Source organism: Aulonocara stuartgranti (assembly GCF_965226115.1).
Source record: "Aulonocara stuartgranti genome assembly, chromosome: 3".
Lineage (NCBI taxonomy): Eukaryota > Metazoa > Chordata > Actinopteri > Cichliformes > Cichlidae > Aulonocara > Aulonocara stuartgranti.
Window position 1 is genome coordinate 10169307 of NC_138941.1, and position 27853 is coordinate 10197159.

General features: G+C 43.5%; 2 protein-coding genes and 2 long non-coding RNA genes across 5 annotated transcripts; 3 read left to right on the plus strand and 1 right to left on the minus strand.

The window, feature by feature from the left end:
- Positions 1-6: 6 nt before the first annotated feature.
- On the minus strand, positions 7-18406 carry LOC309702271 (uncharacterized protein). Of its 2 annotated transcripts, XM_082526859.1 has the most exons (4): positions 18025-18406; positions 7143-7248; positions 1131-2147; positions 7-805 (listed from the first exon to the last, which is right to left on the minus strand). In XM_082526859.1, exons 2-4 carry the CDS (start codon positions 7158-7160, stop codon positions 113-115), a joined length of 1728 nt encoding a protein of 575 aa, XP_082382985.1. In that variant the 5' UTR covers positions 7161-7248; positions 18025-18406; the 3' UTR covers positions 7-112. The 2 variants fall into 2 exon arrangements, 1 of the variants encoding a protein (XP_082382985.1); XR_014275412.1 differs by lacking the exons at positions 7-805; positions 1131-2147 and adding an exon at positions 2582-3592.
- Positions 8671-11625, plus strand: LOC309702547. Its single transcript, XR_014275611.1, has 3 exons — positions 8671-8730; positions 9901-9954; positions 11584-11625. It is a non-coding gene; the product is annotated as an uncharacterized lncRNA (long non-coding RNA).
- Positions 11699-12723, plus strand: LOC309702490. The gene is made up of 3 exons (XR_014275550.1): positions 11699-11739; positions 11984-12079; positions 12332-12723. It is a non-coding gene; the product is annotated as an uncharacterized lncRNA (long non-coding RNA).
- Positions 18407-18862: 456 nt separating the features above from the next.
- LOC309702238 (uncharacterized protein) lies at positions 18863-23128 on the plus strand. The gene is made up of 2 exons (XM_082526777.1): positions 18863-19244; positions 19377-23128. Exon 2 carries the CDS (start codon positions 20434-20436, stop codon positions 22639-22641), a length of 2208 nt encoding a protein of 735 aa, XP_082382903.1. The 5' UTR covers positions 18863-19244; positions 19377-20433; the 3' UTR covers positions 22642-23128.
- The last annotated feature ends 4725 nt before the right edge of the window (positions 23129-27853 follow it).

Genomic DNA, 27853 nt, shown 5'->3' on the forward strand with positions numbered 1-27853 from the left:
AGACGAGCAAAACCAGGACAGAGAAAAAAGGACAAAACTGACTCAGTAAAACAACAGAAAAGAAGATCCCATGTAGATCTGTATTATGTAGAAGTTCAGCCCAGCAACCAGTTCAGTTCAACACAAGTTTAAATGATTCTATCTGAACTCTGTGGAGCCTGATCTCAAGCTTTTTGAGTCTGACACAGAAACCAGAGGATCTTTCTGTGTCTTCAGATTCACTGTGATCCAGTGATGGGAGTGATTTCAGCCCTGAGTGATCGCGCTGATGTTTGCACAGAGCAGACAATGAGGTGAATGGTTGGGCACATTGGTAACAGTGAAACAGTTTATTAGTAACGTGGGATCGTTTGTGTGCAGAGTATGAACTGAGATTCCTGAAGCTCTTGTCACACTGGTCACAGCTGTAGTTTCCTTCTATGTGTGTTCGTTCATGAATGTTACGATGACCTGACCGTGAGAACCTTCTCTCACAGTGTCTGCACTTGTGTGGTTTCTCTCCTGTGTGGACTCGTTTGTGTGATTTAAGCTTCCATGCAGTGGTGAAGGATGACCCACACTGATCACAGAGGTGCTTTTTAACCCCACTGTGAATCAGTTCATGTTGTTTTAAGTGATGTGATGTGGTGAAGCTTCTCCCACATTCTTTGCAGTATTTCAGTTTGTCTCCAGTGTGTCTACGTTGATGTGTTTTAAGGGCAGCTTGCCGACTGAAAGTTTTTCCACAGAGGTCACAATGAAAGTCTTTCCCACCACCACAGTGATGACAGGGTTGAGAACTGGATCCATCTGTGTCGCTCTGCTTCTAAACAAAGACACAAAGACAGTGTAAGTCAGTCCTTCAACATTTGTATCCTGAACGTCGCCTGAAATAAACAGCATCTCTGCAGACGTCCAACTACATTTGACTGTTTCAGTTAACACACTCAGTTTACTGGGCTGCAATAACTACAATACTACCACCATAATACTACAGTAATACTAAAATCATAACTGAAAGGAAAATCTGAATAATCACTCAGAGCTGCTTTTCCATGCAGTAGAATTGCTAACATGCTAACACAGTTTAATGAGCAGAGTTGTTCCAAACAGTCAGGCTAAAATGACAAGATAACAATATAAATACATACCTCACAGTAGCTGCACTTGTAGAGTCTCTTTCTGGTGTGGATCTGTTGGTGTTGTCTCAGGTGATGTGGAGCTTTAAAAGTCTTCTCACACAGGTCACATTGATAAGGTCTCTCCTCAGTGTGGGTAAACATGTGTCGTTGTAAGTGTGCGTCTGTTGTAAACTGTTTGCCACACTGTTCACAGCAGTACACATCATGTCTGGTGTGAATGCGTAGGTGTTTATTTCGGTTCCCTCTCTGGCTGAAAGTTTTTCCACAGATGTCACAGCTGTATGCCTTAATTCCAGAGTGGGTAACTAGATGACTCTGTAAGGTGCTACTGCGAGTAAAAGCTCTGCCACACTGATCACAGCTGTACGCTTTAACTCCACTGTGGATGAGTTGGTGTTTTTTTAGGGAACCCTTCAAGGAAAAAGACTTCCCACACAAGTCACAGCTGAACGGTCTCTCTCCAGTGTGGATGACCTGATGCTGTTTTAGTGAAGCCTTCAGAGTAAACTCCATCCCACACTCGTCACAGCTGTATGCCTTAATTCCAGAGTGGGTAACTAGATGACTCTGTAAGCCGCTACTGTGAGTAAAAGCTCTGCCACACTGATCACAGCTGTATGCCTTAATTCCAGAGTGGGTAACTAGATGACTCTGTAAGTGACTACTGCGAGTAAAAGCTCTGCCACACTGATCACAGCTGTACGCTTTAACTCCACTGTGGATGAGTTGGTGTTTTTTTAGGGAACCCTTCAAGGAAAAAGACTTCCCACACAAGTCACAGCTGAACGGTCTCTCTCCAGTGTGGATGACCTGATGCTGTTTTAGTGAAGCCCTCACAGTAAAACCCTTCCCACACAAGTCACAGCTGAACGGTCTCTCTCCAGTGTGGATGACCTGATGCTGTTTTAGTTTAGCCCTCACAGTAAAACCCTTCCCACACTCGTCACAGGTGTGTTTTTTCTCTCCCTTTCTTCTGTGAGGTTTGTCGGCCTCCTGAGAGCGCTGACTTCTGGCTCCATGTTGGTCCTGCAGTGACAGAGATACAAACAGAGGCAGTGAGTGAAATGCAGTCGTGGAACAAACTCAACCTTCAAACTCCATTAACACTAGTTTTAAACCTGAAGGTGGAGCGTGGCACCAAACACCTTAAAGGTCTCTTATCCCCACCTGCTGGTAGTTCTAACACATTACATCCAACCTGCTGTTAAAGATAATTCTCTCACCCCCGTTCTCTGAGGCCTGCTGGAGCGGGGGGGCTAGGAGGAGTTGGCCGTCCGGCTGCGGCCTGGAGTGTGGGGCCTCCCTGCTGCTGCGGAGTCGGGGCGGTCTGCCTCTCCCCACCGCAGGGAAAAGGGTAACACCACCTGGGTCTGGGTGCAGTTCCCCCCTCCAGGGGCAAGGGTACCTAGACCCGGTTTGTAGAGTACGCTTGGGGAGTGTGATCGCGTATACAGTGTCTCTTTATATTTGTCTCCACCTCGGTTGAGTGTGAAGTGCACATGAGAGCATGAGGGTGGGAATGGATGTTTGTGTCTGTGTGTGCCTGTATGTTTGTATTTATATGTCAGGTTGGGTATCAGACACCACCTCTCTGGGGACATCTCGGGCCTTCCAAGGTTTGGAGGCCTATCTCCACCCACCACCACTTCCCCTGCCGGTGGCGGACTCCCTCAGGTGTCGGTGCGTTGGTGGTTCTTTGTATCTGGGGGTGGGCGTCCGGGTGCACACCGGCTCACTCCTTGGCGGCTCGCTCGGGCCATTTCAGAGGTGACCGAGCCCCTGGCCTCTCGGCCTGGGGCTCGGTCACTCAGGCACAGCTGGCTGCCGGCGGAGCCCACGGGCGCATCACTGCAACTCCCCCTGGCTTCTGCTCCGCGGCTGCTGAATGAGCCCTCATCTGGGACTCTCCTCAGCTCTTACTGGGACAGTGGCGCAGCTGCCCCTCTGTGGGTCTTCCTTGGTCTCTTGTGTTCTGGGGGCCCCTGGATGTCTGGAGTTTTGATCTCCATACCCGCTTGATACCATAAAGGACAGGGCTGTGGCTCCCCACACTCCCTAGCAGATCATTACATGGAGAAACCTTTGGAATGCAAGCATGCTGATCCACACAGGTATGCACACATGGGTATTCACAGACACGGACTAAAGCTTTCTTGGCTGCTGCCTCAAAGCACACTGTGCGCTGTCTATCTTGCGTGCTGAACAATATCGTCTATTATTTAATAATAACTATTGATATCTATGACTAGCTAGTTTATTGTGATGGTGCTTTTTTTTTTTCTATTATTATGTTGCTCTTTGTTGTTTGCTGTCTCCTCTGTTTGTTTTTTTGTTTTTTTTCTCCATACAGGTGACCCAGGAGTTCTTTTTTTTTTTTTTTTTTCTCTCTCTTCCCCCCCTTCTCACCGTCTCTTCTCCCCTTTGGTTTTCTTTCTTTCTCTCCCTCTCTTTCTTTCATTCTTTCCCCTGTCCTATTAAAAAAAAAAAAAAGATGACAAAGGATGAACTGAAGCTCCGCCATCACGTGATGTCGCATACTGCTGTTTCTGATGTCACATAAATAAAAAAAAAAAAAGATAATTCATGACTGTTCAAACACTAAAATCATGCCCATCCCTCCTGATTGTACACACACACACACACACACACGCACACACACACACACACACATTATTTTATAATTTAGATTATTTTGTTGTTTCCTATTACATATTTCTATAATTTGTATAGATTTATACAGAATTATTCAGTGATAATAAATCCTATGTTTGTTTATTCTAAAGGAACCCCGTTAGCTTCCACAACAGATGTTGCTCGTCTTCCGTCAAATACTCACATAAAATATTACACAATAAAGTGGATTCAAGATATCCACATAATTTCACTCTTACATCCACAGTGAGGTTTCACAATTGTTCAAATATAAGCAATCAATAATAATAATAATAATATCAATAACATTGAGGCACATTACACAAATTTCAAAAACAAATCATGTCTTACAATATTTACAACAACTAAAAGCTCTGTAAATCGGCTTTTAAGTGTTCATTGAAGTTTTGAATAATTCTCTAATTTTTTAAGGCAACTTATTCCACTTAAAAGTTGCTCTAAATGTAACAGTTTAACAAAACGTTACTTTTAACTCGAGCATTTACTAAATTGCAGCTTGTTGAAAACTGTGTAATATGATGATGTATTTCATCTGGATACTGGAGCTGAGCAGAATAAATGTGGTGTGTTTAACAGAATTGCTTTCTTTAGAACTACAAGTAAGCCATAGAATATTTTAGCCTGTACAGGAAGCCAAGAAAGGTTATTATGCATTTGATCAATATTAGTATAGTATGAACATCTTCACATATCTGGACGCCTTATTCTGGACTAACTGAAGTCTGTTAAGATCTGTCTTATTAGCTGCTGACCAAATGATTGAACAATACTCCAGATGAGACATTACTAGCGCATTAATGACATCTTTCATAATGAAGAAGTGATACACAAAGAGCATTTCATAGCCATAGCTATGCCTTGTCGGCAGAGTTATGTGACATTAGTGATGTTTGTACTTTCAGCGTTAACTTGGTTTTAAAGCCTTTAAAATATACGCCGTTCAATAGTCGACCTTAATCTGACAGAGAATGTGATGATTTTGTGGATAATTAAAGTCAGTCATATATCCACAAACACAACAAGCTGAAAGTCAGTGATGCTGCTCGGTTTGCAGTCCTGAACATCACGGCACAAGCAGGATCCACTGCACTGTTAATGTTAGCTGTGTTATATTGCTGCCTCTGTTCGGTGGTGTCGAGCCAAACGCACTTTAACGTGTGTTTGAACGAGCTGACGGTTCACTCGTTAAGCTGAAAGAAAGATGCTTTAATCACAGCAGTCACACATGTGTCCACTGCACCATCTGGAACTCTTCTTGTTTACACTCGTAATAACACAAACACTAAATCCTGCTTCTCTGGTGCTGTTGTGTAGCAGTGTGTACACCTGAGACTGTCACCTGTCTGTCTGTCCTGCACTCTCTCTCTGTTTCTTTCTCTCTGATTGTGGAATAAAAGTATGAACATGTGTTTATAAGTTACACTTGTGTTTGAATCCTGCAGCTTATCACACATTTGATTTCCATGTGTGACGACTGCAAGTGTCCAGAGTGAGGACAGACTGAGGGAGCCACTGCTGCACATCATCTGTGAGGCTTTGCAGCCCTGATGATCCACCAGGACAAACTCAGCAGTGTGTGAGGAAGAGGAGGAGGAAGAGCCAGCAGCAGCTGACAGATGGAGAGAATAGACAGACTGTTCCCTGTTTGTGAAGGACTGCTAGGAAAGTTTAACATAACTGTCTGTGCTGAATCAGTCTTATTAGGTAATGTTCAAATAATGTGATCATCCCAGTGTTTCCAGTGTGGGAGAAAGTACTCAGGGCCTTCAAGTTACACACTATGAAAGGCAGCAACAAGTTTAATATTCAGAAACCTAAAGTCTGTATCAGCAGCAGAATGGAGCTAAAATAAATGTTGGTTTCAGTTCTATGAAGCTTTGAGTATTTTGGATCAGTAGCTGCTGTGTTTGTTGCATCATATTGCTGTAACTGTTTATATGCTTTATATATTCTGAGCTAAGTTGATCTATAGTGTTACATCATATTCTATAAGGATGTTATGTGTTTGTAGACGTTCTGCCCAGTTTGACCCATTTAGCAGAAGTCAGCCTGTTTAAGGCTCTGATATCTATTCTGTGTGACTTACAGCAGTTATGACATGGTCTGATTTTCTCACCCAATAAAGGAATATTTCATATATCAGTCTACTCTTCATTCTATCAGACACAGTTATCACAGCTCCTACATTTGCTTTTTACACATATATGTAAGCATTGAGCCACATTTAGTACCAACATATTACAAGAACAACATTTGTCTCTTATATATGATACATCTGTATACACACTGTCACAGATACTTGTCTGTGAGTGAAGTGATTAATATAATAACTATAATATTGGCCATATTATATTTACATTACCACAGTGAGATGACTTTAGTCTCATGAACAACATCAGCTAATTGTTATTTACAGCTAATCTTAAACGACTGTTCAGCACAGAAATGAAGCCCAACAATCATGTTTCACAGTCCTGTGGTCTCAGCCTCAGATACTCATCAAATCACACAGAGCTCATGTAGAAACAAATGAACTAAATATGTTCTCCTTCATTTCTGTCAAACAAAGCTGTATGAAACGTTTCCAGCTGTTAGTATCATGGTTGCTAGGCAACCTGGGCAGCGCGACGGAGACTAGACGTCCCATTTCACGAGCCTACGAGCCTCGCACTTCGGCCTTAGCGGTCTTTGAGTACGCGGCCCTTGAGGACTTTAAAGCTGCAGAACCTGAATCGGGATACAGCCATGATGATCTCCAGCCTCGTGCTCGCCAACATTCTCACCTGAGTTAAGAAGACGATCACTGAAATGGTCTCAGCAGGTCCTTTGATGACAGCAATGAAATGCAGTGGTAAGGCTTTTTGGGGATTAAGTTCGTTTTCATGGCAAAGAAGGACGATTCAGTTCATCTGATCACTCCTCATAACATTCTGGAGTGCAGGCAAAATGCTATTATAAAATCTTAAGCAGCAACTTCTCCAGGTTCCAATATTTATGCAATTCTCAAACCTTTTGGCCACGACTGTATAACCTCTTCTGAAGTTTAGTGGATATTATACATGGTTATGCTCAGGATGTGTCGGCCAGTTTCCACTGGAAACGCCTTTTGGTTAAACTGTCAGCGAGGAATTTGCATTTGCACTGTTACATTTTTATATAACTTTAATGCACATAAACAACAGCTGCTTGTTTCAGTGAAAATACATTGATGGGTTTTTAATAAAGTTGTGCAGCTGTAAAGTATTTTGTCTGCTGTCAATTCTATCGTCAGCTACATCGTTATGGCAAATGTTCAAATGTATATGGTGATAAATATCTTTGGTCATATGGTCCTGCTCTGTCTGTCACCTTCTGTGTTGAGCTCATTGTTTCCTCTGTAGTGGCTGAGCTGAGTCCAAGTAGCTGAAAATGTTCCTCTGCTGCTCCGTCAGACTCTCCTCCTCCTGCTGATCAGCTGGGACACAAAACAGATCTTTGTTAGGCTCCACACTGCACTGAAGAGTCAAAGTGTCTCATATGTTCATCTGACAAGTAAAAGAACACATTTTTGTTTCCCGAGGTGGGCAACTTGTTGGAAACAAACACAAAAGGTTTGAGCACTGATACCTGCCATTGCTGGCATTGAAAGATGCAACGCCAGCAATGTGGATTGTCAAGACTCAAACCAATCATCAAGCAAAGACAACAGGGATCAAATGTACCGCATTTTGTTCCGGGACGTACTCTGCATGAAAACAAGCGCTCACTCTTCCTGCTCAACAAATGACAAGGGCGGAGCCTTATACCACGTGATACAGAAGCTGTGCCGTGTGATGCTAAAATTAGCAGGGAAACAACAACGGGGAGCACGTCAGGGATGACGAGAAAGTGACAGGAGAAAATCCGTCCCGGTCAACCACCCAAACATCAATAACGGGAACCTTATACAGCGCTTCCCTATACACGTCGAACTCCCGCAGGCACAAAGACATTACGGAGGCTATCACTTATCACCTGACCAAAGATATGGCTCCATCAACACTGTGCAAAACGAGGGATTTAGGAAAACGATCAACACCCTAGACAAACGCTACACAGTGCCGTCCCGCAGCTATTTTTCTATTGTTGCACTACCTGCTCTGTACACGCAGCGTCGAGCAACGGTGGAGACGGAATTTCAAGCAGGACAACATTTTGCTGCAACAACAAAACGTGAGACATTTGTTGTTTTATGTTTATTTATTGTTATGAGAGAATCATGATCTCAATTCTAAGCCAAAAAATCGTGGTTCTCATTTTATGCAAAATCGTGCAGCCCTAACATTAACACAAAACTATTGTTTCACCAGAGAAACACACATGAAGAGAGAGAGAGAGACAATAACAGCTACCAAACAGTCGTCATAATTCGTCACACAATGAGAAAAGGACAAATCAACAAGTAACAATGACTAATTAATATTAAAATCTGTAACATACACCCTAAAAAATTATTCAGGGGCTTAGTAAATATCATTATAATTCTAAGTTAGATGACCTTGATTAAATCTCTGAAAATCACAAAAGTGTTATCTTGAGTTGAAAATACTGAAAAGAATGCTTAAATTTTCAACACCAGTTTTTGAGTTGAAATGAGCTCTTTTGTTCAAGTTTATTTTAAAGAAAAAATTCTGTATTTGAAACACAGGGTGCATTATTTAAATCTACTCAATATATCTCATAGAAAGTACTCAAAATAACTGAGACACTGGTATTCATACTTATCATTGTCTTTAACTTTAATTATTAATGGTTCAAAAATCAATATAATTTTGTCCCCCAATACTAACTTAAAACTTTGAGTAAGACTAATGACCTTTGGCATGTACCGCACGTGAGGAGCATGGCCTCATGGGAGATTTTCTGCACGTTGAACGAGACAGACACACATCCACTGCAGACTTGGTAACGTTTTCAGGTAAGTGACCAATTCTTACATTAGCTGTCTTTATCCACACCGTTCTTTTATAACATGTTCTGAAGAAAGCGTTTGTCATGGTGGCTCACTTGGTGGCGTGTTTGTGCACGTTAATTTAAGTTTTCAACCTGTCTTCCAGTAAAGGCGGCGGGAAACCGCGCCCTTTTATCCTTTTACGTTCTGAGTCGCTATCTGCGTTCCGGGTAATTTGACCGTTTAATCGGGGGCATTTTAGGAACCACGTGGAAGCAGGTGTGCTCAGACATTTCTAGAAAATGGCCCTGTTGAGTCGCGGTGCGGGAGCTGCAGTAGTCACGCGGCCTGACTCACTCTGTCAGGTTGTTCAGGAGGAGATGAACAGACGTCATCAATGGCTTTGGTAACTAAGAAGACCTGCCCGCGGAACAGTTCATAGCAGCAACCATGCTGCTTAGCTTTCTTGTTCTATGTGGGGTCTTTCAGAGCATATAAGACGCTGCTTTCAGCTTTGTCCCGAACAGGGCCAGTTTTTGAGAGAACGCTGACAGGACCGCCCGGGTCAGCAGATTACCTCATCCAGGGCCGGTCCAAAGTACTATGGGGCCTTAAGTAAATTTAGACTGGGGGCCCTACTTCCTTTCAGATCCCAGAAAATAATGGAAAAAAAAAAGCTTTGGTCCTTTTGGTCAAGCCAAAAGTGCCATCATTTCCAGTATACTGTAGTTAGTATATAGTTGGTTAGTATAGTATAGTTCCAGAAACACGCAGTTTATTTAAATCCAGGTTGAAGACTCGCCTGTTCTCAGCTGCATTTGAATAAAGCACCAAATCCACACTTTTAAGCTTAAATTTCAAAACTTACATTTAACTACTGGTTTTATCTACTGTTGTGATTTTATGTGTTTTGATTTTATATACTGTTTTGTTTGTTTGTTTGTTTGCTTGCTTTAATCAATTTTAAATCATGCTTTTATTTGTTTTTGTTTCTAATGTCTCTGTAAAGCACTTTGAATCACCTTGTTGTTGAATTGTGCTATACAAATAAATTTGCCTTGCCTTGCCTAGTTACTCCCAATTTACATAAATAAATGTTTATTTCAATCCAAGCTAAACTTTCTTATAAGAGATGTTGTGGCAGATTACTCAGTGACATGTTTTGTAATGATAAAGTTTTGATTTGTATTTTTTCAGCACCATCTTCACCACCAGGAGAAAAAAATCTGCATCAACTACAAAGTAAAGCAGGTAATTTTACTCAGAGGACTTGATGTGTTAAATTTTGGAAGGATATGATATTGTTTTATACAAGCTGAGTAGTGGATGGTGATACCACCTAAATATTTATACTGGTTTTGTGGTGGGTTATTTTAGTCATACAAATGCCAAATCTAAATTTTGAGAATTTTTCAGTTCGGCAAATATATCGATGAGTTCATGGTCTGTCATCCAGTGTCACCATGAGTTTGGCGCAGCCCTTTAAGTGGGTATTCCCCTTGTGCGCGCAGCACTGAAGTATTTTAGTCCACGCCCACCTGCTGTGTGGGCCTCACCCTGGTCTAGTATAAGTTACGGTGAGACCAGGAAATCGGCTCTACCGTTTTTCTTCAGCCAGCCAGAAGATGTCCAGCAAGATCATTCGTCTGTGTCCATCCTGCCAGACCGGCTACATCATGTCGTGTGACCGACATGCCGTCTGTGTGGGCTGCCTCGGTCCTCACCATGCGGACCTCGCCCTCACACCTTAATCCTATTGCCGCTCCTGTTAGATCCTCCCGCCAGAGGAAAAGCAGCGAAGGCTGATGCTGAGGAGGCGTTCCCGCTAATAGAGGTATTCGCTGGAAGAAGCCATCGAGTTCTTCGATGGTGGGCCGGAATTGGATGATTCCACCCACCGTGAGGTAAACGGCAGTGGTGGCAGCTCCACTGCCTCCCAGCTGGGCAGCCTGGCGACAGAAGGGAGGCGGATGAGCGGACGCTCATCCACCCCTGGCCTTCATATGTCGGCGAGGACGCCGCTCCCAGTTGTTGGTGCGCTGCTCCTGGATCTGCCTGGCATCATCCAGGAGGCAGCTGGTGAGAAGGGACTTCCCGTCCCTCAGCCTGCTCCACCCCCATCTGATGATCTGGCGGGAAGGTATGGCTCCGCTCACTCTCATTGCCCAGATCCCATCTGGCCTCAGTTCCCGGCGGTGATGACCTACCTCTCTGAGGCAGCAGCAGAGCCAGCGAAGATTAGAGCGCCGGTCTCTACCTAGGGCTTCACAGACCGGAGTTTTCCGCCTGTTCCCCCTCTAGAGCCGAGCCTCGCTTCAGTTTTCGGCACCAAAATGACCAAGGTCGTTGGACAGCGACCGGCCCATCCCGCCAAACTTGACCAGCTGATAGCAAGGTTCACTGATCGTGCACATCAATGCACTGTTCAGTCAGCTGCAGTGACTAACAACACTGCCTTGCTAGCGTTTGTCATCTCCAGGAAGGTGGAGGAAGCAGAGCTGCCAGAGGAGCTGAAAGGCTTTCTCTGTAAAGCCGCTGACACGATTCTGAATATGTGCACCACTTCAGCGGTATGTTCCTCTCGCATCGCTGCCTGGGCAACCTGGCTCCGCCTCTTCCCTCCAAGATTATACAATCTCACAGGGAAATAGTGCAAGCAATTCATAACATAAAATTTAGAAGCTTAGTGGAAGATAATACTTTATGTTAAGGTTTTAGTCTGCATACTGAACAACTCCACTTATATGGATTTATGTCTGGATGCGTAAATTAATCTTTTGCATGTTAGAAAATAAGGTCCAGGTTGCAAAAAATGGTAGATTTTTTTTTTTGATTGAATCAGAATTTTGGCCTTCAGATTTTTTGTCCTCTCCCATCCAGGTCAGTGCAGAGTTTCATAGGATCATGACCCTGAACCTTGAACCAAAGTTCATGTCATCGTTGGACTTGTATTCATCCAAACTCCTGTCCTTGTTTCAAGCCAAGAAAGCTGCTGCTGGACAACGCCACAGGGCACAGTTAAACCTTCTGCTTCAGGTAAGGAAGATTGCATTTTCTAACCACAAAAACGTTCCAACACAGCATTGAAGAGGCCCTTCCACTAAAAACGGCTTTTCTTAGGTTTCTGTTCAATATTTTAGTTCCACGGGTGTTCTTACCTTGATGGTGGGTGTGAAAACAGGTCAACAACAGAAAAAAAATAGTTATGTTAAAGCTAGAAATGGTAAGTCATGCTTTAAATGTGCAAATTTTGCCTCAGTTGAGACTTCCTGTTTTACAGAGTGGAAATTCCATCGAGAAAAAACGAGAAGTCATCATCAGATGTCTCATTGACCATCTGGGAGAGGATCCAAGTGCCTTAATCAAAACCTTTGAGGTTGGTGCAATAAATCTGTTTTAGTAGTAGTTTATTTTAGCTTGTGAGATCATAGAAAAGTTTTAAGATACTGTTCTAAAGAAGGGAAAAAAACACTTCAAAGCATACAAAAGAATAGCATTTGCTATTGCTATAAGATTTTGGAGCACAGTGTCTACATATTATGAGTACCGGTGATGTCATACAAATGAAACTTTTTGTTTCAATGTTTGGAAATATGTGAGCTTAAAATAGTTGTTTCTCTTTTTAAAGGACGGTGCTGATGCTGTCTTTGTTGAAGAGGCTTTGGCTGAGGAGGTGATGAAGATTTACCTGCTGCAGAATCAAGACAGGTCAGGCGAACCTACTGATGTGGGTATTGTTATTGAAGGCGTTACTGTTCTGGGCAAACTTGGGAATCTGAGCAAAGCCTGTTGATATCTTTTGGGACTGTGCTATGCTCTGGATCTGAAATACCCCAAGAATTTCAAATGCACATTTGAAGCATTTCAAAAAGTGTTCATGGAGCTGGATCCAGGAAACCTTTCTGTCAAGGTTCAAAGACTGAAAAATGACCTCTGTTCATTGTAGACAAAATTTCACAGGGCTGTTCTTAAAGTGTTAGACTTGTTAAGTGACATGTAATGCTCATCAAAAGGTTCAGTTGCGACATTGTTTTGACATTCCTGTTCATAAATAATGTTTGTACCATAAACTGTGTTTTTGTATTAACTTTCCAGATTCACATTAAGGTGTAAATGGGAGAGTATCTTCTGTATGGTTTTTTTTTTTTTTTTTTTTTTTTTTTTAGCGCAATCCTTTTTGAAACCTTTTTATTTAAATTATGGATGTTTTTTGGTCACTCTTTAGTTATAATCTTCCCAATTTTTTGGAATCAAAATAAGATGTTCAAAAACTATGTCACAGTGCAAATGTTTTTTTTGTTTTTTTTCAGGATTTATATTTTTTTGGGATCTTAATTTTATTTTTGTCATTTGACCTTTTCTGAAAAGGTAAAGCACTGCGTTCACTTGAGCCACTTTTATTCTTTGTATGGCAGGTACATTTTTCTTGTTGTTAGCATCAATATGCCAGTTTTACAGAGTTTTATCAAGCATGCCAATTTGGATGCAATTTTATTATATAAGGCTGTTGTGACTGAAATTTTATCCAAGTTTTATCTACTGAATGTAGAACAGATTTCAGCTCACTGTGTTCAGAGAAGGAATCTGCTAAATGTGTGATTCACAAAAAAACTGTTTAAAATAAATCATTGTGAACAATGTTGAACTGACGTGGTTCTTTTTTCCTGTGTGTGTGTGTGTGTGTGTGTGTGTGTGTGTGTGTGTGTGTGTGTGTGTGTGTGTGTGTATATAAAATAAACTTAATTGTAATTAACGTTTTTGCTTAAGTTAACTTAAAAATATTAAGTAAATTGAACCATTATTTAAAAACAAATAATTGTAATGGTGTAGGTTAAATGTGCCAAGCATTTCAGCATTTCCTAATTAATATTTTATGTACTTTGAACTTTTGGTTACTGTTGTTTTAACTTACATTTTCAATTGTATTTACTCAATTTTGTATGTTACTGTAACATCTTTAATTGTTCATAACAACTTATTCCATTTTAGTTGGATTTACTCAATTAATAAGGTGTATTTAAGAGATGTGATTGTTTTTGCATTTACTCAGTGTAAAAGTGTTGCACCAAAATATTTAAGTAATTATCAGTTTTAGTTCTTAGAGTGTAATGTATTGTTTGGAGTTTAGTCTGATTGGTTCAGGATGACCTGCCATTATCCAATCACACGTCTGCTTACCTGCATCTTTTCTCTTTTTTCTAACCTAAGCACCTGATGGCTTTGAACTTTTGTTGTCCATCTTCCATTGGTTTGAATTTTGCGCTCCAGTACAAATGCAAATCCCCCAACCCGAGGATCAGCACAATTAACCTAACAGTAGGCACGTGCGGGGGGGGGGGGGGGGGGGGGCTAGAGGGGCTTGAGCACCCGCCCCTTTCCTGATGGGTGCCCAAGGTGCCCTTTTGTTGAGGCAACTTTTTTTTTAAAAATTGTTTTTTTTTTGTTTTTTTTTATGTGTGTGTGTGTGCGGAGTCCTGTCTGTGCCCCTCAACAATAATATGTAACTATTAATCACAGTTTTGCTAAATAAAAGGATCTGGCTTGCATCAGTCACATGATCACATTTAACCAATGATCGCCCTTGACGGCAGAACGCGCTGGTTACGAGCCGGGAACGAGCTCACAAAGAGCACGCGCATTTTTAGCGGTCCAGAGCTGTAGGAGAAACACAAGTTAACTCAGAGACACAGACTGATGCGACAAAACCAGTAAGTACAGTGGGGCAAAAAAGTATTTAGTCAGCCACCGATTGTGCAAGTTCCCCCACTTAAAATGATGACAGAGGTCAGTAATTTGCACCAGAGGTACACTTCAACTGTGAGAGACAGAATGTAAAAAAAAAATCCATGAATCCACATGGTAGGATTTGTAAAGAATTTATTCGTAAATCAGGGTGGAAAAAAAGTATTTGGTCACCTCAAACATGGAAAATCTCTGGCTCTCACAGACCTGTAACGTCTTCTGTAAGAAGCTTTTCTGTCCCCCACTCGTTACCTGTATGAATGGCACCTGTTTGAACTCATCATCTGTATAAAAGACACCTGTCCACAGCCTCAAACAGTCAGACTCCAAACTCCGCCATGGCCAAGACCAAAGAGCTCTCGAAGGACACCAGGAAAAGTATTGTAGACCTGCACCAGACTGGGAAGAGTGAATCTACAATAGGCAAGCAGCTTGGTGTGAAAAAATCAACTGTGGGAGCAATCATCAGAAAATGGAAGACATACAAGACCACTGATAATCTCCCTCGATCTGGGGCTCCACGCAAGATCTCATCCCGTGGGGTCAAAATGATCATGAGAACGGTGAGCAAAGATCCCAGAACCACACGGGGGGACCTGGTGAATGACCTGCAGAGAGCTGGGACCAAAGTAACAAAGGTCACCATCAGTAACGCACTACAACGGCAGGGAATCAAGTCCCGCAGTGCCAGACGTGTTCCGCTGCTGAAGCCGGGGTGGAAACATCATGCTATGGGGCTGTTTTTCTGCCAAGGGGACAGGACGACTGATCCGTGTTAAGGACAGAATGAATGGGGCCATTTATCGTGAGATTTTGAGCCAAAACCTCCTTTCATCAGTGAGAACTTTGAAGATGAAACGAGGCTGGGTCTTCCAACATGACAATGATCCAAAACACACCGCCCGGGCAACAAAGGAGTGGCTCCGTAAGAAGCATTTGAAAGTCCTGGAGTGGCCTAGCCAGTCTCCAGACCTCAACCCCATAGAAAATCTGTGGCGGGAGTTGAAAGTCCGTGTTGCTCGGCGACAGCCCCAAAACATCACTGCTCTCGAGAAGATCTGCATGGAGGAATGGGCCAAAATACCAGCTACTGTGTGTGCAAACCTGGTAAAGACCTATAGTAAACGTTTGACCTCTGTTATTGCCAACAAAGGTTATGTTACAAAGTATTGAGTTGTATTTTTGTTATTGACCAAATACTTATTTTCCACCCTGATTTACGGATAAATTCTTTACAAATCCTACCATGTGGATTCATGGATTTTTTTTTCACATTCTGTCTCTCACAGTTGAAGTGTACCTCTGGTGCAAATTACTGACCTCTGTCATCATTTTAGGTGGGGGAACTTGCACAATCGGTGGCTGACTAAATACTTTTTTGCCCCACTGTAGGTGTACAGCGCACACTGTAGTGTGTAGCACACAGGAGTATTAGCTTATTACGTACACGTTGGTAAGCTGTCTTGTTGCAACTGACGAACTGAAACAAACGAGCGTGCTGTGTGTGCAACAGCGCGACAAACATTACCTGTCCTTTTATTAACTGCACAAGTAGTGCTGGTCACAGCTGCTGGCTACCTGGCTGTCATGGGTCTGTAGCTCTGTCACCGTTTTAGGGAACATATTTAGTTTTAAAGTATTTAGAAACATATTTAGTTTTAAAGTAAGTTTCCGGGCTTTTCCTGCCTTTCTGGAGGGATTATATTTCACTAAAAAAACCATCTAATATGCATGTCCACATAATTATGCATTATTATAATTATAATATATTAAAAACATTTTTAAAGAACATACATTAAGAAACAGATTATATTAGATTTATATTTTAAATAAGACAAAATTTGGATGTTACAGCAGTAAAATTATTGTATCTCTGCAGTTTAAACATGTAATAAGCTTTGCCCTGCACAGAGTGGATAGTGAAACAAATGGAATCATCATAAATACATTATTTCATATTTATTACTTCCCCCTCCTCTTTGCTTTATTATTGTAGCTCTAGTAATAAATAATAATGTAAGGATTCTGAATCAGCACCGTGATGCCCATAGTATATACAGTATTCTGAAGAAGGTCTAAAGTGTCACTGTGTGCGTGCATGTGTGTATTGTATTTAGATGGATTTAAAAAAAAAATATTACTCATGATATAACATTGTGCAGACATGGCTGGTAAGGACATGAGGAGGAAACAGCAGGAGCTGTGTGAGGCTACTAAAGGCAGGGCTATAACATTTTTCTGTCATCATTTTATTATAGATTAAGTGCAAGAGTTGTTAGGTGTGGATAATTAGATTATAGTTTATTGCAATAGCAAGTTGTGCCTTGTTCTCACATAGACAGCAAGTGCAGAGTGATATATGAAATGATGGGATGGAAGGAAGAAGAGAAGCAAAGAGTGATTCACAGGCAGAGCCTAAATTATTTCTCACAGTTTTTTGTGTCCTTATGGTTCCAAGCGCTGTCACCAATCTTTGCATTTTGTTATTATCTCATGACACTTGTTTAATCAGCTACCATCTCTCCTGTGGACTTTTTAATGTCTACAGTCTCAGATCAACACAGCCCTGCCCTTTCCATATTAGATTCTTGATGAATGTGTGTTGTTGTTATTCAGCCTGGTTCAATGTGCCCCTTTCTAACTTTGAGCACCCGCCCCTTTAAACCTCTCTGCACAGCCCTGCCTAACAGACCTACACCTTAGTTCACAGATTCACTTTGTCTAAGGTTGATTTCTGGGATTTCACACAACCCAGGATTCAGATCGTGAATCCATGATGGGCTTGGATTTACATCATTATAAATGAAATGTGCTCTACTTGGAAGCAGCCGGCCCCGCCCCTTTTGACGGGTTGTGTGAGACTTTAAATCATCAAACTGTAAATTATAAATTTAAATTGTTATTGATCCTTTACCCCGAGTCCTAAAGTGTAGATTTATTTTCTTACTCTTCTTATATTTATTGTTTGTTTACTTGCACCGCTGTAACTGCAGCCTCGTCGTCTCGTCTCTCTATATGCTGGACTGTCTGTAGCGGAGATGACAATAAAGTTTACTTTGACTTCAGCAGCGCGCAGGCGCACCGAGGGCTCTCGCGCTCACTTTATAGAATTTAGAAAAAACATCGGTGCAGATTATAAGTCTGTATCATAATATCTGTTTGTTGTTTTTATTTTGTTTTGCGAGTTGGTTATTAGATGCCGCTGCAGCCAGCCAGAGACTCCCCGCCGCCCCGCCCTCTCCTCCCTGTGCCGCCAGCAGCAGGCGCACCTCGCAAACGGAGGGCGCCCTTACTCCCAGCAAATGGCTGATAGAAAACCGATCGGTGCCTACGAATTTCCCAATATGCGCTGGCATGACGTCGGGGAAGCATGGGTACGACCGATTCTTTTCTTTTTTTCTTGCCCGTGATGCCCCCCCACCACGATGCATTCTATTGGTTTGCACACTTACACACACCCAGCTGTGGTTTCCTGTTTTGCTGGACTCTGGAGAGCCCCGCCTTTAACGCTCTTCTCTCACAGAGAGCAACAGAAAACTTGGAAAAACTCCAGATTGACTGAACTCAGTTCAAAGTTACCTTGACACCTTTAGATGTGAGACGTAGTGATGGTCCGCTTGAAGCTGACGCTCCGGTGCGTGTGTCAGAAAGATCAACGCGCTGCTTCAGAAGCACCGTGTCGAGGCTTGATTCGTTTGGCCAGAGTCACGTGATCAGTGACGTCTGAAGCTTCGTTTAGAACGTACCTTTTTTAAATCGAACTTTATTGAAACACAATGAGTATACAACATACAAACAGATGAAGTTTACAAAAGAACAGAACATGAACATACAGAACCAGGAGTAAAAAAATTATGATATGAGTAGGCGAAAAAAATCAACATATAAATATTGTTCTGAGAGGCTTTTTGTTGGTTGAGTCTGAAATTGATTGTATGTACAATTCATATCCTTATAAAAAGGCAGAAATATGGTGTTTTATTAATAAACTTACATTTATGGATATAAAATAGCTAAAAGTATTAACAACTTTTTAATAAAAAAACATTTATCATTCTTCCTGGGGAACTTAAAGAAAAAGAATAAAACATTTTCCATCGTAAAGAAAACTCCCTTAAAATATGGACAATAACAAAACTGCTAAATTCTTCCAGAATCTCTGTGTAGAGGAACCAAAAGAGATGTGCCACAGTTTCTGGATGATCCCCACAGAAAGTTCAATTAGTATTTATGTCTCTTTTAAATGTTACCATATAGTGACTGGCTGGGTCACATTTATGAAGAATTTTATATGAGATTTCCTTCACCTTGTTCACAATTAGATATTTATGGGATCATCCAGACTGTCTTCCAGGTGATATCTGGAACATGTCGGTTCCAGTAAGATATTCTATATATGGGAGAGTGAAGAAAATATAACCTGATCAAACATTATTCAGCTTTAAATATTGTTCAGCTTTAAAGTTACTGTGCAACTGTGTAATAAAAATGTGCTCACGACTTTGGCCTTGAGAGCGATAAGAAGCGATCGCCTCATCCTGCAGGCGAAAGATATCTGCAAGCGAAGAGACTAGAACACCCAAGGCCGCTTTCCTTTTATGGAGTTGTTTTTCTGCTAATGCAGCACTTTCCTCACAACCCCCTCCTGTAAGTTTTAGAGAATATATACCCATCCTCACAGCAAATATTAGGAATCTCCTGATGTGAGCTGTGTTGAGAGGTTGTCTCTGTCTCAATAAAAGTTCACTGATTCCCCATCTGCAGCAGGTGTCCGGTTGTCTTCATTCTCCGCCAGCCTGGTTAAGTCAATTCCTCCTTAACATCTAAAAGAACCTATTTAATGAAGGAAGACGGGTTCACTTTGTGTTTAATATTATTCTATTGCTGTTGTTGTTTTTTTTTTATATCCTTCAATTGGCGTCACGGAACAGGATCCGCTCCAGGCCAAACTGGAACGGATGGGAGGACATCGGCAGTGGTCTGAGTGAACGGAGTTTGGACAAAAGCTGTGTGCACACAAAAACAAGGTAAGCAGACCTTTTATTTCTGCTATATTGAACATTATAAAAATACTTAGTGTCCAAACTCCTAGTAATTCATAATCAAAATTGTCTGGCTTACTTAAGGCTTGTTGAGAATCAGACAAGTGAATAAGAGATAAGTGAATAAGAAATAAGTGAATAAGTGAATAAAGATAAGAGTGAACTGAGGTCTGACCACGGTTGCAGCCGACGGGTTGCTCTCCGGTGTCGGATAAATACCTCAGTGCAGGTCTGGGACCTTGAAAGGGTTTATTAGTAACGCCTTTCTAAACAAATTAAAAGGTTAAAGGCCTTGAGAATATTTTTTAGTAATATTCTCTAAACTACAGAAGGGTTAGGAAGGCCCAGAGGACTTTATTAGAAAAGATCCTCTAAAACTTAAAAAGGAGAAGTACTGGTTGGAGTCCAAAGGAGGGGTCCCTTTGATCAATAGGAGAAAACGGATCTCTTCTTAAAACCCCGATGATTTTAGTGTTTTAAATGTTTTGATGTTCTGTTTGATATTGGACACACATAAATACACGCTGAATGCTTGCTGTGGAACACTGGGCAGGACAGTTTGGTTCTCCGTTGTTCACAGATTACACAATTAAAGGAACTAGGTTCCTCTTTTGGTTAAAATAATACACCACACATAGAATTTTTTTTTTACACATTTATTACATACATAAGGAGGGTAATGAGTGACTGCAGGTAATGTATGAAGTGTGAATGAGACGTGTGAACAAGGTGACAACCAACTAGCACCCCTATCAGGAAGCTCTAGGCAAGGTTACCCGCCAGACTCCGGTTTGGTAGAAGCTTGGTAACACCTGAAGGGATATTTCAGTGCTGACTCACCTTTAAAGCAGCGCCCCAGCTGTTAGTGCCTAACAGAGGCAGAAACCCAGCTGGCCCAAATTCTCCTTTAAAATCAATAAAAGAACACTCCTCCATTGACAGTAAAATGGATGGAGAATTAGATCGAGAAACTAATGATGATGGTTGGGGTCCCGGTGTTATTCTTAGCACATTGGGAGAACAATTAACATGTGTTGAGACAGTCATCAACTCCACACACCAGCCTAAAGAAGCAAAAAAGCAGAAAGAGTCATTGAGGAAAACAGCTGAAAGGTTAATGAAAGAAAAGGGAAAGGATGAGGGGAGTAGTGGTAATTGGGGAATAATTTGGCAGAATAAGGCTATGCAGGCAAAAGAGAAAGAGGAAGAAGCCAACTCAGCAGCAGCAGGTGCAGGTGTGATGAGCAGGGTGAGACACAGAAAGGAAGCAGATAAGCACGCAGGCCGCAAAGCTAAATTTAATCACTGGGTGTGTTTATGGGAAACTGCAAAACCACACATGAAGAAAAATAGGTCTCAGCCACCTCCCTATTCTGCCTCAACTCCTCCCTCAGCAGGCATATATCCGGTACTTAATATCTCTGGTGGAATAATGACTATTGGAGAAGAACCGCCCGTAGCTCCAACTCCCATAGATACCAAGCATTTTTGCCCAGGAAGCTCCTCTCTGTCGGCGACATCCTCAGCTAGTAGTAGAGCCCCCTCTTCCATGTCCCATTGTTTTGGAACCGGATCTGAGGGCCTAACTGACCCCTTTGCGAGCGCACCATTTGCGGTTCGAATGAACAGACAGGAACCCACTGAACAACAATTAACTGATCTAGAAGCAGCATTACGCAGCTGCTTAAATGAACATAGGTCAGTGGTCCAGGTGAATAATCGTGTTGCGTCAGCCCCTCTTTCCCGGTCCAACCCATTTGCCAGCACTCCTGTCGCTGTTAAAGGAGATCTGACCGCTACTGCAAAAGCTGAGCCTGGCACTTCACCAAATGTCACAGTTACCATGTCTTTGGTGGGCCGTCAGGATCCGGAAACACAGATGAGTTTAGCCCACGTTTTTGCTGACACTGCTACCCCACCAGGCGGGGGAAAAACTGAGGATACTGATGATGAACTCAGTGACCTTAACAATACACCCCCCTCTACCCCTCACAGTTTAGGATATCAGACTAGATCTAAGGGCCCTGTGCCTCAGCCTCCAGGCATGTTTCCCCTGGTCCAGACTAAAGCGCAACGTAGACCAGTGTATCAACCTTATTCATTCGGAGATGTCCAGGCCCTAGTGGACAAACTCCCTGACATAATGGAGGGAGGGAATGCCTGGTTGGCTGGTTTGGATAAATACACAGCTGGACAGGACCTCGCACTGGGAGATTTTAGAGCTATTATAACTAGGTGCACATCCCGATCTCAGGCAGCGGATCTGGAACAAAATGCGGGTACTACCACGCATGAGAACGAGGTGCCACTAATGCAGGCCTTGAGGTTTATTGGACCGGCCCTGCGCAAACAATTCCCACCCAAAAATCAAGGCACCTTACAGAAATTTAAATGGGAGGGAAAGCAAAATCCCACCCATTATCTAAATCAGGCTGTTGAAGACTGGGTGAACCATACAGGTCATCACCCCAGTAGGACTTGTTCACAGAGCATGTGGTTTAGAAGGGCGGTGCTGAGGGGCATTCCGGAGTCAGTAAGCCAGAAAATGGAGGATAATCCTGATTTGCAGGACTGTGACTTTGCAATCTGGAAGAAACATTTGATTTTTAATCTTAACAAAGTGCAGATTAAGTCTGATGATAAAGCGGAGAGCGTCGAAGATTTACAGTTGCAACTGTTGAAGGTTCAGCTGCAGAAAGCTAAAAACGACCTGGGTGGAAAAGGTGACAAGCCTAAAAAGCAGCTTGTGGCCGCTGCGGCTCCCCCTCCTGGTCCAGTTGCCCCTGATTTGTATCCGAACCCGTGGCCAGCTGATCCACAGCCCCCCCAGTATGGTGCTTATCACTCCCCGGCCCCTTATGGGCAGAGAGGTTCCCCATTTGGAGGAAACAGAGGTGGTTTCAGGGGAAGAGGTCAGATGGGAGGTGGTAGGGGAGGCCAGATGTATGTTTGTTTCCGGTGTGGACAACCTGGACACTGGGCTAAAGCGTGCCCTTTGAACCCGGCTGCTGGAAGAGGCAGGGGAGCCCGTGGTGGGCCCTATCAGCATCCTGGCCACAGAGGTGGACCTCGTGGTGCTTTAGTTGAAGTGCCCCCGGCCCCACAGATGCCTGTGATGGGGTGGGAGTACTACGAGGGTGGTCCCCAGCTATAGGACACCCCACAGACTGCCCAGGACAGTGAAGGGACAACGGCGGACCCTATGCTGTCCATAACTGTAGATAAAAGAAGAAGCAGCTTTTTAGTGGACACTGGAGCTACGTACTCCACCATTAAGGATGTTGCTCGTGAAAGACTTACTGACACAGTGATTACAGTGGTGGGCATATCTGGGGAACCTAAAACTCTGCCTTACACCGTGCCCCTCCCCACAACGGTTGGAGATCAGACTTTGTTACACAGCTATGTTTGTTCAAAACAGGCGCCTGTGAATTTACTGGGAAGAGACTTGTTGATTAAATTAGGAGCCACAATACTCTGCTCTTCACAAGGCCTAACTGTGACTCTCCCTACTGGGGTTGTGCTTCCCTGTTCTGATGGGCCAGAGGGAGGTGGTCAGTTTCTGCTGCAACCCTCCTCCTGTTTGGCGGACTCTGCTGACATCTACTGGGCATTATTGGAAGTTGAAACACCTGCTGAACCAGGAGTTTGTACTGCTTTTCAGCAATGGCGGCCGTGGCTCTCACTCCTGCATCCTTATGTCCCTCCCCCTGACCCACCTCATGTTACACTGTTTTATGACAGGCATGACACCACCTGGTACCAGCACATGTTCCAGGAGCAGTGTGAGGGGCGGGCTTGGTCTCTGAACATGTCGTGCATTTTTGCGGCACCGGAGGGAGTGGCAGCAGCGGTTACTTTTACAACAGATCAATTACAGTGGTACATGATGTCTGATGAGGCAGCTCCCCATGTGTCACTGGCCTTACATCCTGGACACCAGGCTAAGGAGCTGGGTGGAATGGTTAAACGTTCCCTTGCGGCCACTGACTGGACACCTACAAAACTCCCACAGGTTTTGTTTTCTCCATCTACCAAGACATACCAAATTTTAAATGATTGCTTTAATTCCTCAACACTGCAACATCGAGTGGTCAGCGGGTCACATGGAAGAGAACACACAGACCACTGTGATGCTGCGCCTTTACTCGACTCTCTTCCAGATTGTTTGTGGTCCCTTGGACCCACAGATGTAGGTTTAGTTGATGTGGAGCCAGTCTCTTTTCAACTGTCATCTGCTACCCCTTTGTGGCAGCCTCAGTACCCACACAGACCGGAGGCTGAGGCTGGGATTGCAGAAACAATTTCTGGTTTAGTCACTGCCGGTGTCCTGGAGCCCTCCTGCTCTAAGTGGAACACGCCCATCCTACCCGTTGAGAAAAAAGGCACGGGGAAGTTCAGAATGGCACATGATTTGAGAAGGATTAATGCCTTACTTGGCACTCCTACTTTGCCTGTGCCTAATCCTTATGTTGCCTTGACCAACCTCCCACCATCTCATGCCTGGTTCACCTGCATTGACTTGGCTAATGCCTTTTTCTGCCTCCCACTTCGTGAGTCACTGCGTGACATTTTCTCATTTACATTTAGAGGCCGACAATGGCGTTACACTCGCTTACCACAGGGATTTGCCCTCTCCCCAGGACTGTTTAATCAGTGTTTGAAAGAACTTTTACAAACCAGCCCACTACCACCTGACTGTATGTTAATACAATATGTGGATGACCTTTTGCTGTCTGCTCCCACGGCTGACATCTGTTTGGAGGCCACCAGAGTGCTACTTCAACACCTGGCCAACACAGGTTTTAAAGTGAGCAAAAACAAACTACAGATTGCAAGAAAACAGGTTTCTTTTCTAGGCCGCATGGTCTCACAGTCCGGTATTTCCTTGTCCCCAGAACACAGGAACTCCATTTTGCACCATCCAAAACCTCTAACTGTAAAAGACATGTTGTCATTTTTGGGCCTGACTGGTTACAGCAGGACCTATGTCCCAGACTATGTTGGCCTTACTTCCCCTTTGCGCGCTTTGGTAAATGAACAAGGCATGAGAAACCTCTCTGCTCCCCTCTCATGGACTACAGAAACAGAACAGGCCTTTATAAAGTTAAAACAACAGCTTTCTGTCGCCTCTGACCTTGCTGTGCCAGATTATGCTTTGCCTTTTCATCTTGATGTTTCTGGAACTGGAACCCATATCAATGGTATCCTGTTCCAGAAAAAGGGGGAGAGAGAAAAGTGTTGACATATGTAAGCGTAATGCTTGACAACACTGAAAAACGCCACCCACCGTGCACACAACACGTTTCTGGACTTGCAAAAATCATTCAGAAAACAGCACACATAGTGATGAACCACCCACTAAAAATTTTGACATCACACAGTGTGGTGGCCTACGTCTCCTCACAGGCCTTCACACTCACTTCACTCAGGCAGAGACGCCTCAGTACCATTTTGGAAGCACCACACATCACCTACTCACATGAAGGCATAAACATGGCTGATCACATGGGATCAGGGCAACCACATATGTGTGATGAGGTTGTGCAGGTACAGGAGAAAATCAGGCCAGATCTGCAGGCAGAACCTCTAATGGATGCAGAAAAAGATTGGTTCACAGATGGATGTTGTTTCAGAACTGAAAGTGGAATGTTGAAGGCTGCATGGGCAATAGTGGAACAGACAGACATGAGATGGAAAACAGTGAAGGCAGAGCAGTTGACAGGACAACAGTCTGCACAGAGAGCTGAACTGAGAGCGGTGATTGAAGCCTTAAGGATGGGAAAGGGACAGAAAGTGAATATATACAGTGATTCAGCTTATGCTGTGGGAGCAGTGCATGTGGAGCTCAAGCAGTGGCTAAGAGCTGGTTTTTTGACAGCCAGCGGAAAGCCTATTAAACATGAGATAGAAATGAGGGAATTAGCGGAAGCACTGTTGTTACCTGTTAAGGTGGCAGTGGTAAAATGCAAAGGACACAGTGCCGGATTGGATTTAGTGGCATTAGGTAACAAACAGGCCGACTTAGTAGCTAAGCAGACAGCTGGTTACTTACCCTCCCTGATTATGGTAATGGACCCAGAAGCCACACCCCCTCCAGAAAGACCACCCATACAACTAGGCCTAGCCACAATCAGAGAGTTACAGGACAAAGCCAGCCCCCAGGAAAAATCATTATGGGTAACAAGAGGGGCCACAAACACAGATGTCTGGCGTGGCCCAGATGGAAGGCCCATTCTACCGCCAGGGGTCAGACAGACAGCAATGGAAGAGGCACATGGAGTGGGGCATGTGGGACCTGCACAAATGATGAGAAACTTAGCCGTCTGGTGGCACCCTTATCTAAAAGACATGACAAAATACATGGTTAAAACCTGTAAGGAGTGCAACCAATTTGGAATCAAGCCCGCCTTCAGGCCAATAGCAGGGTACTTCCCCATCCCACTTTGCCCAGGGAAAGAAATAATCATTGATTACACAGACATGGTGGACAGAGTGGGTGGTTACAGGTACCTGCTGGTGGCTGTGGATGCATTTTCAGGTTGGCCAGAAGCCTGGCCGACAGCAAGTGAAAACAGTAGAACTGTGGTGAAGTGTCTGATTAATCATTATATACCACAGCATGGGTTTCCCGAGGTCATAAGGTCGGACAATGGGTCACATTTCAGGAACCACGATCTGCAGAAGGTTGAAGCCGCATTAGGTTTGAAACATAAGTTTGGCTCAGTTTACCACCCCCAGTCCCAGGGGAAAGTGGAAAGGATGAATCAAACTCTAAAAACTAAATTGGCTAAAATCTGTGCACAGACCAAATTAGATTGGGTTAAGGCATTGCCTCTTGCATTAATGTCCATAAGATGCTCAGTAAATCAAACCTCTGGTTACACTCCATTTGAGTTGGAGCATGGCAGGCCTTTTCCTGGCCCCTCCTCTCGCCTGTTAATGTCGGATGAAGCTGATTCAGACCTCGATCCGAGGACATATTATAACATGCTCCGCAGTTTTGTTGCCCAGTATTCCTCACAGGTCGCTGAAAGAAACCAACAAGAGCTGAAAGAGGCGGCTACACCTGGAATGGACTACGTCCTCCTGAAAGTCACAAAGAGAAAGTGGGCTGAGCCTCGCTGGACAGGCCCTTACCGCATAACAGAGCGGACCTCCCACGCTGTCAGGCTCGAAGGTAAAGGTGACACCTGGTTTCATTACACACAGTGCGCTGCTGCCACCGAACCAGGAAGAACCTTGAGAGAGGTGCAGAAGGACCTGTCAGAAGGAGCTGCAACAGCATCACCAACCACTTGAGGGAGCCAAAGCTCAACCTACAAGCCGGCTGGTTACAAAAGGGGGTGTTCTTCATACTGAACTAAACATTTTTTATTTTTAACATCTTTTATGACTTTGCTTTTATATTGGCTTGAGTTTTTAAGATTTACATTTTACATTGCAATAGTTTTAACCGCTGAAAGCTCATTTAAAGTTGTGTCACTGATACTTTTTGTTGCTCTTTAACTCCTAGAACACGCCCTTGGCGAGGTGGGGGGAACTGGACCACCTTTCTGTGCCCCATCATCCTCTATTAGACGACATCCAAGCTAAGTAAACATGTCTTGGCCCTTTCCCCCTGAAATGACAGGCAGGCAAAGATGTTGCGTCTTTGTTTGCTTCCTGGCCCTGGGTCTCATTCCCATTGGCATAATCCTGATCTGTGAAGGGCCCCCGACACTTCTGACACCTTCAAGTTCAAAAGCTTCGCCCCTTTCTGACAGTCTCAATCTGACAAATGTAGCCCCTAGGGTCTTGCCCACCACGTCCTCTCCAGTTTTGCCCACGCCCGATCGATTTAGAAAGAAACGAGACACGGTTACCTCCTGTACCCCAAGTACGACTAGAATGATTACTCTCTGTGTCCCCAACAATAAAAGTTGGGTAGTTGAAATAGATTTCGCTAGCTTCCCAGTCACTCCCGTCACCAAAGACCAAGGGGGGGATCTTTTTAACCTTGCAGTACATCTCTCCTCCTCAGTGTGGTATATAACCCTGGGAGGTTGGCATCAGTGGAAGTGGTCCAGTTTAGTGTCAGAAACGGACCTCGATTGGTCCAAGCACTCTAGGGGTCAGGCTTTGCACTGGAGAAACCAAAATATGCTCAGAATAGCAAAAAAACCGGATCTGTCAGGCTTAATTTTCACCCTAAAGGATCTGGCCTTGACCTCCTGTCAACAATTTATACTTGCCCCTTGGACTGATCGCACCGCCCTGTATTGGCAAATGGAAATATGCCCTAGCGTTGGTGCAGCTCCAAGCTCTGTAGTTAAAGATGATAACCCCACCTTCAATGGCCCTCCGGTGACATATACAAACGGGGG

Coding starts and splice junctions, on each gene's coding strand:
- LOC309702271 (XM_082526859.1), bottom strand. Junction 806..1,130: donor ACAAGTGCAGCTACTGTGAG/GTATGTATTTAT, acceptor GTCTTTGTTTAG/AAGCAGAGCGACACAGATGG.
- LOC309702238 (XM_082526777.1), top strand. CDS start 20,434: ATGGATGGAGAATTAGATCGAGAAACTAATGATGATGGTTGGGGTCCC.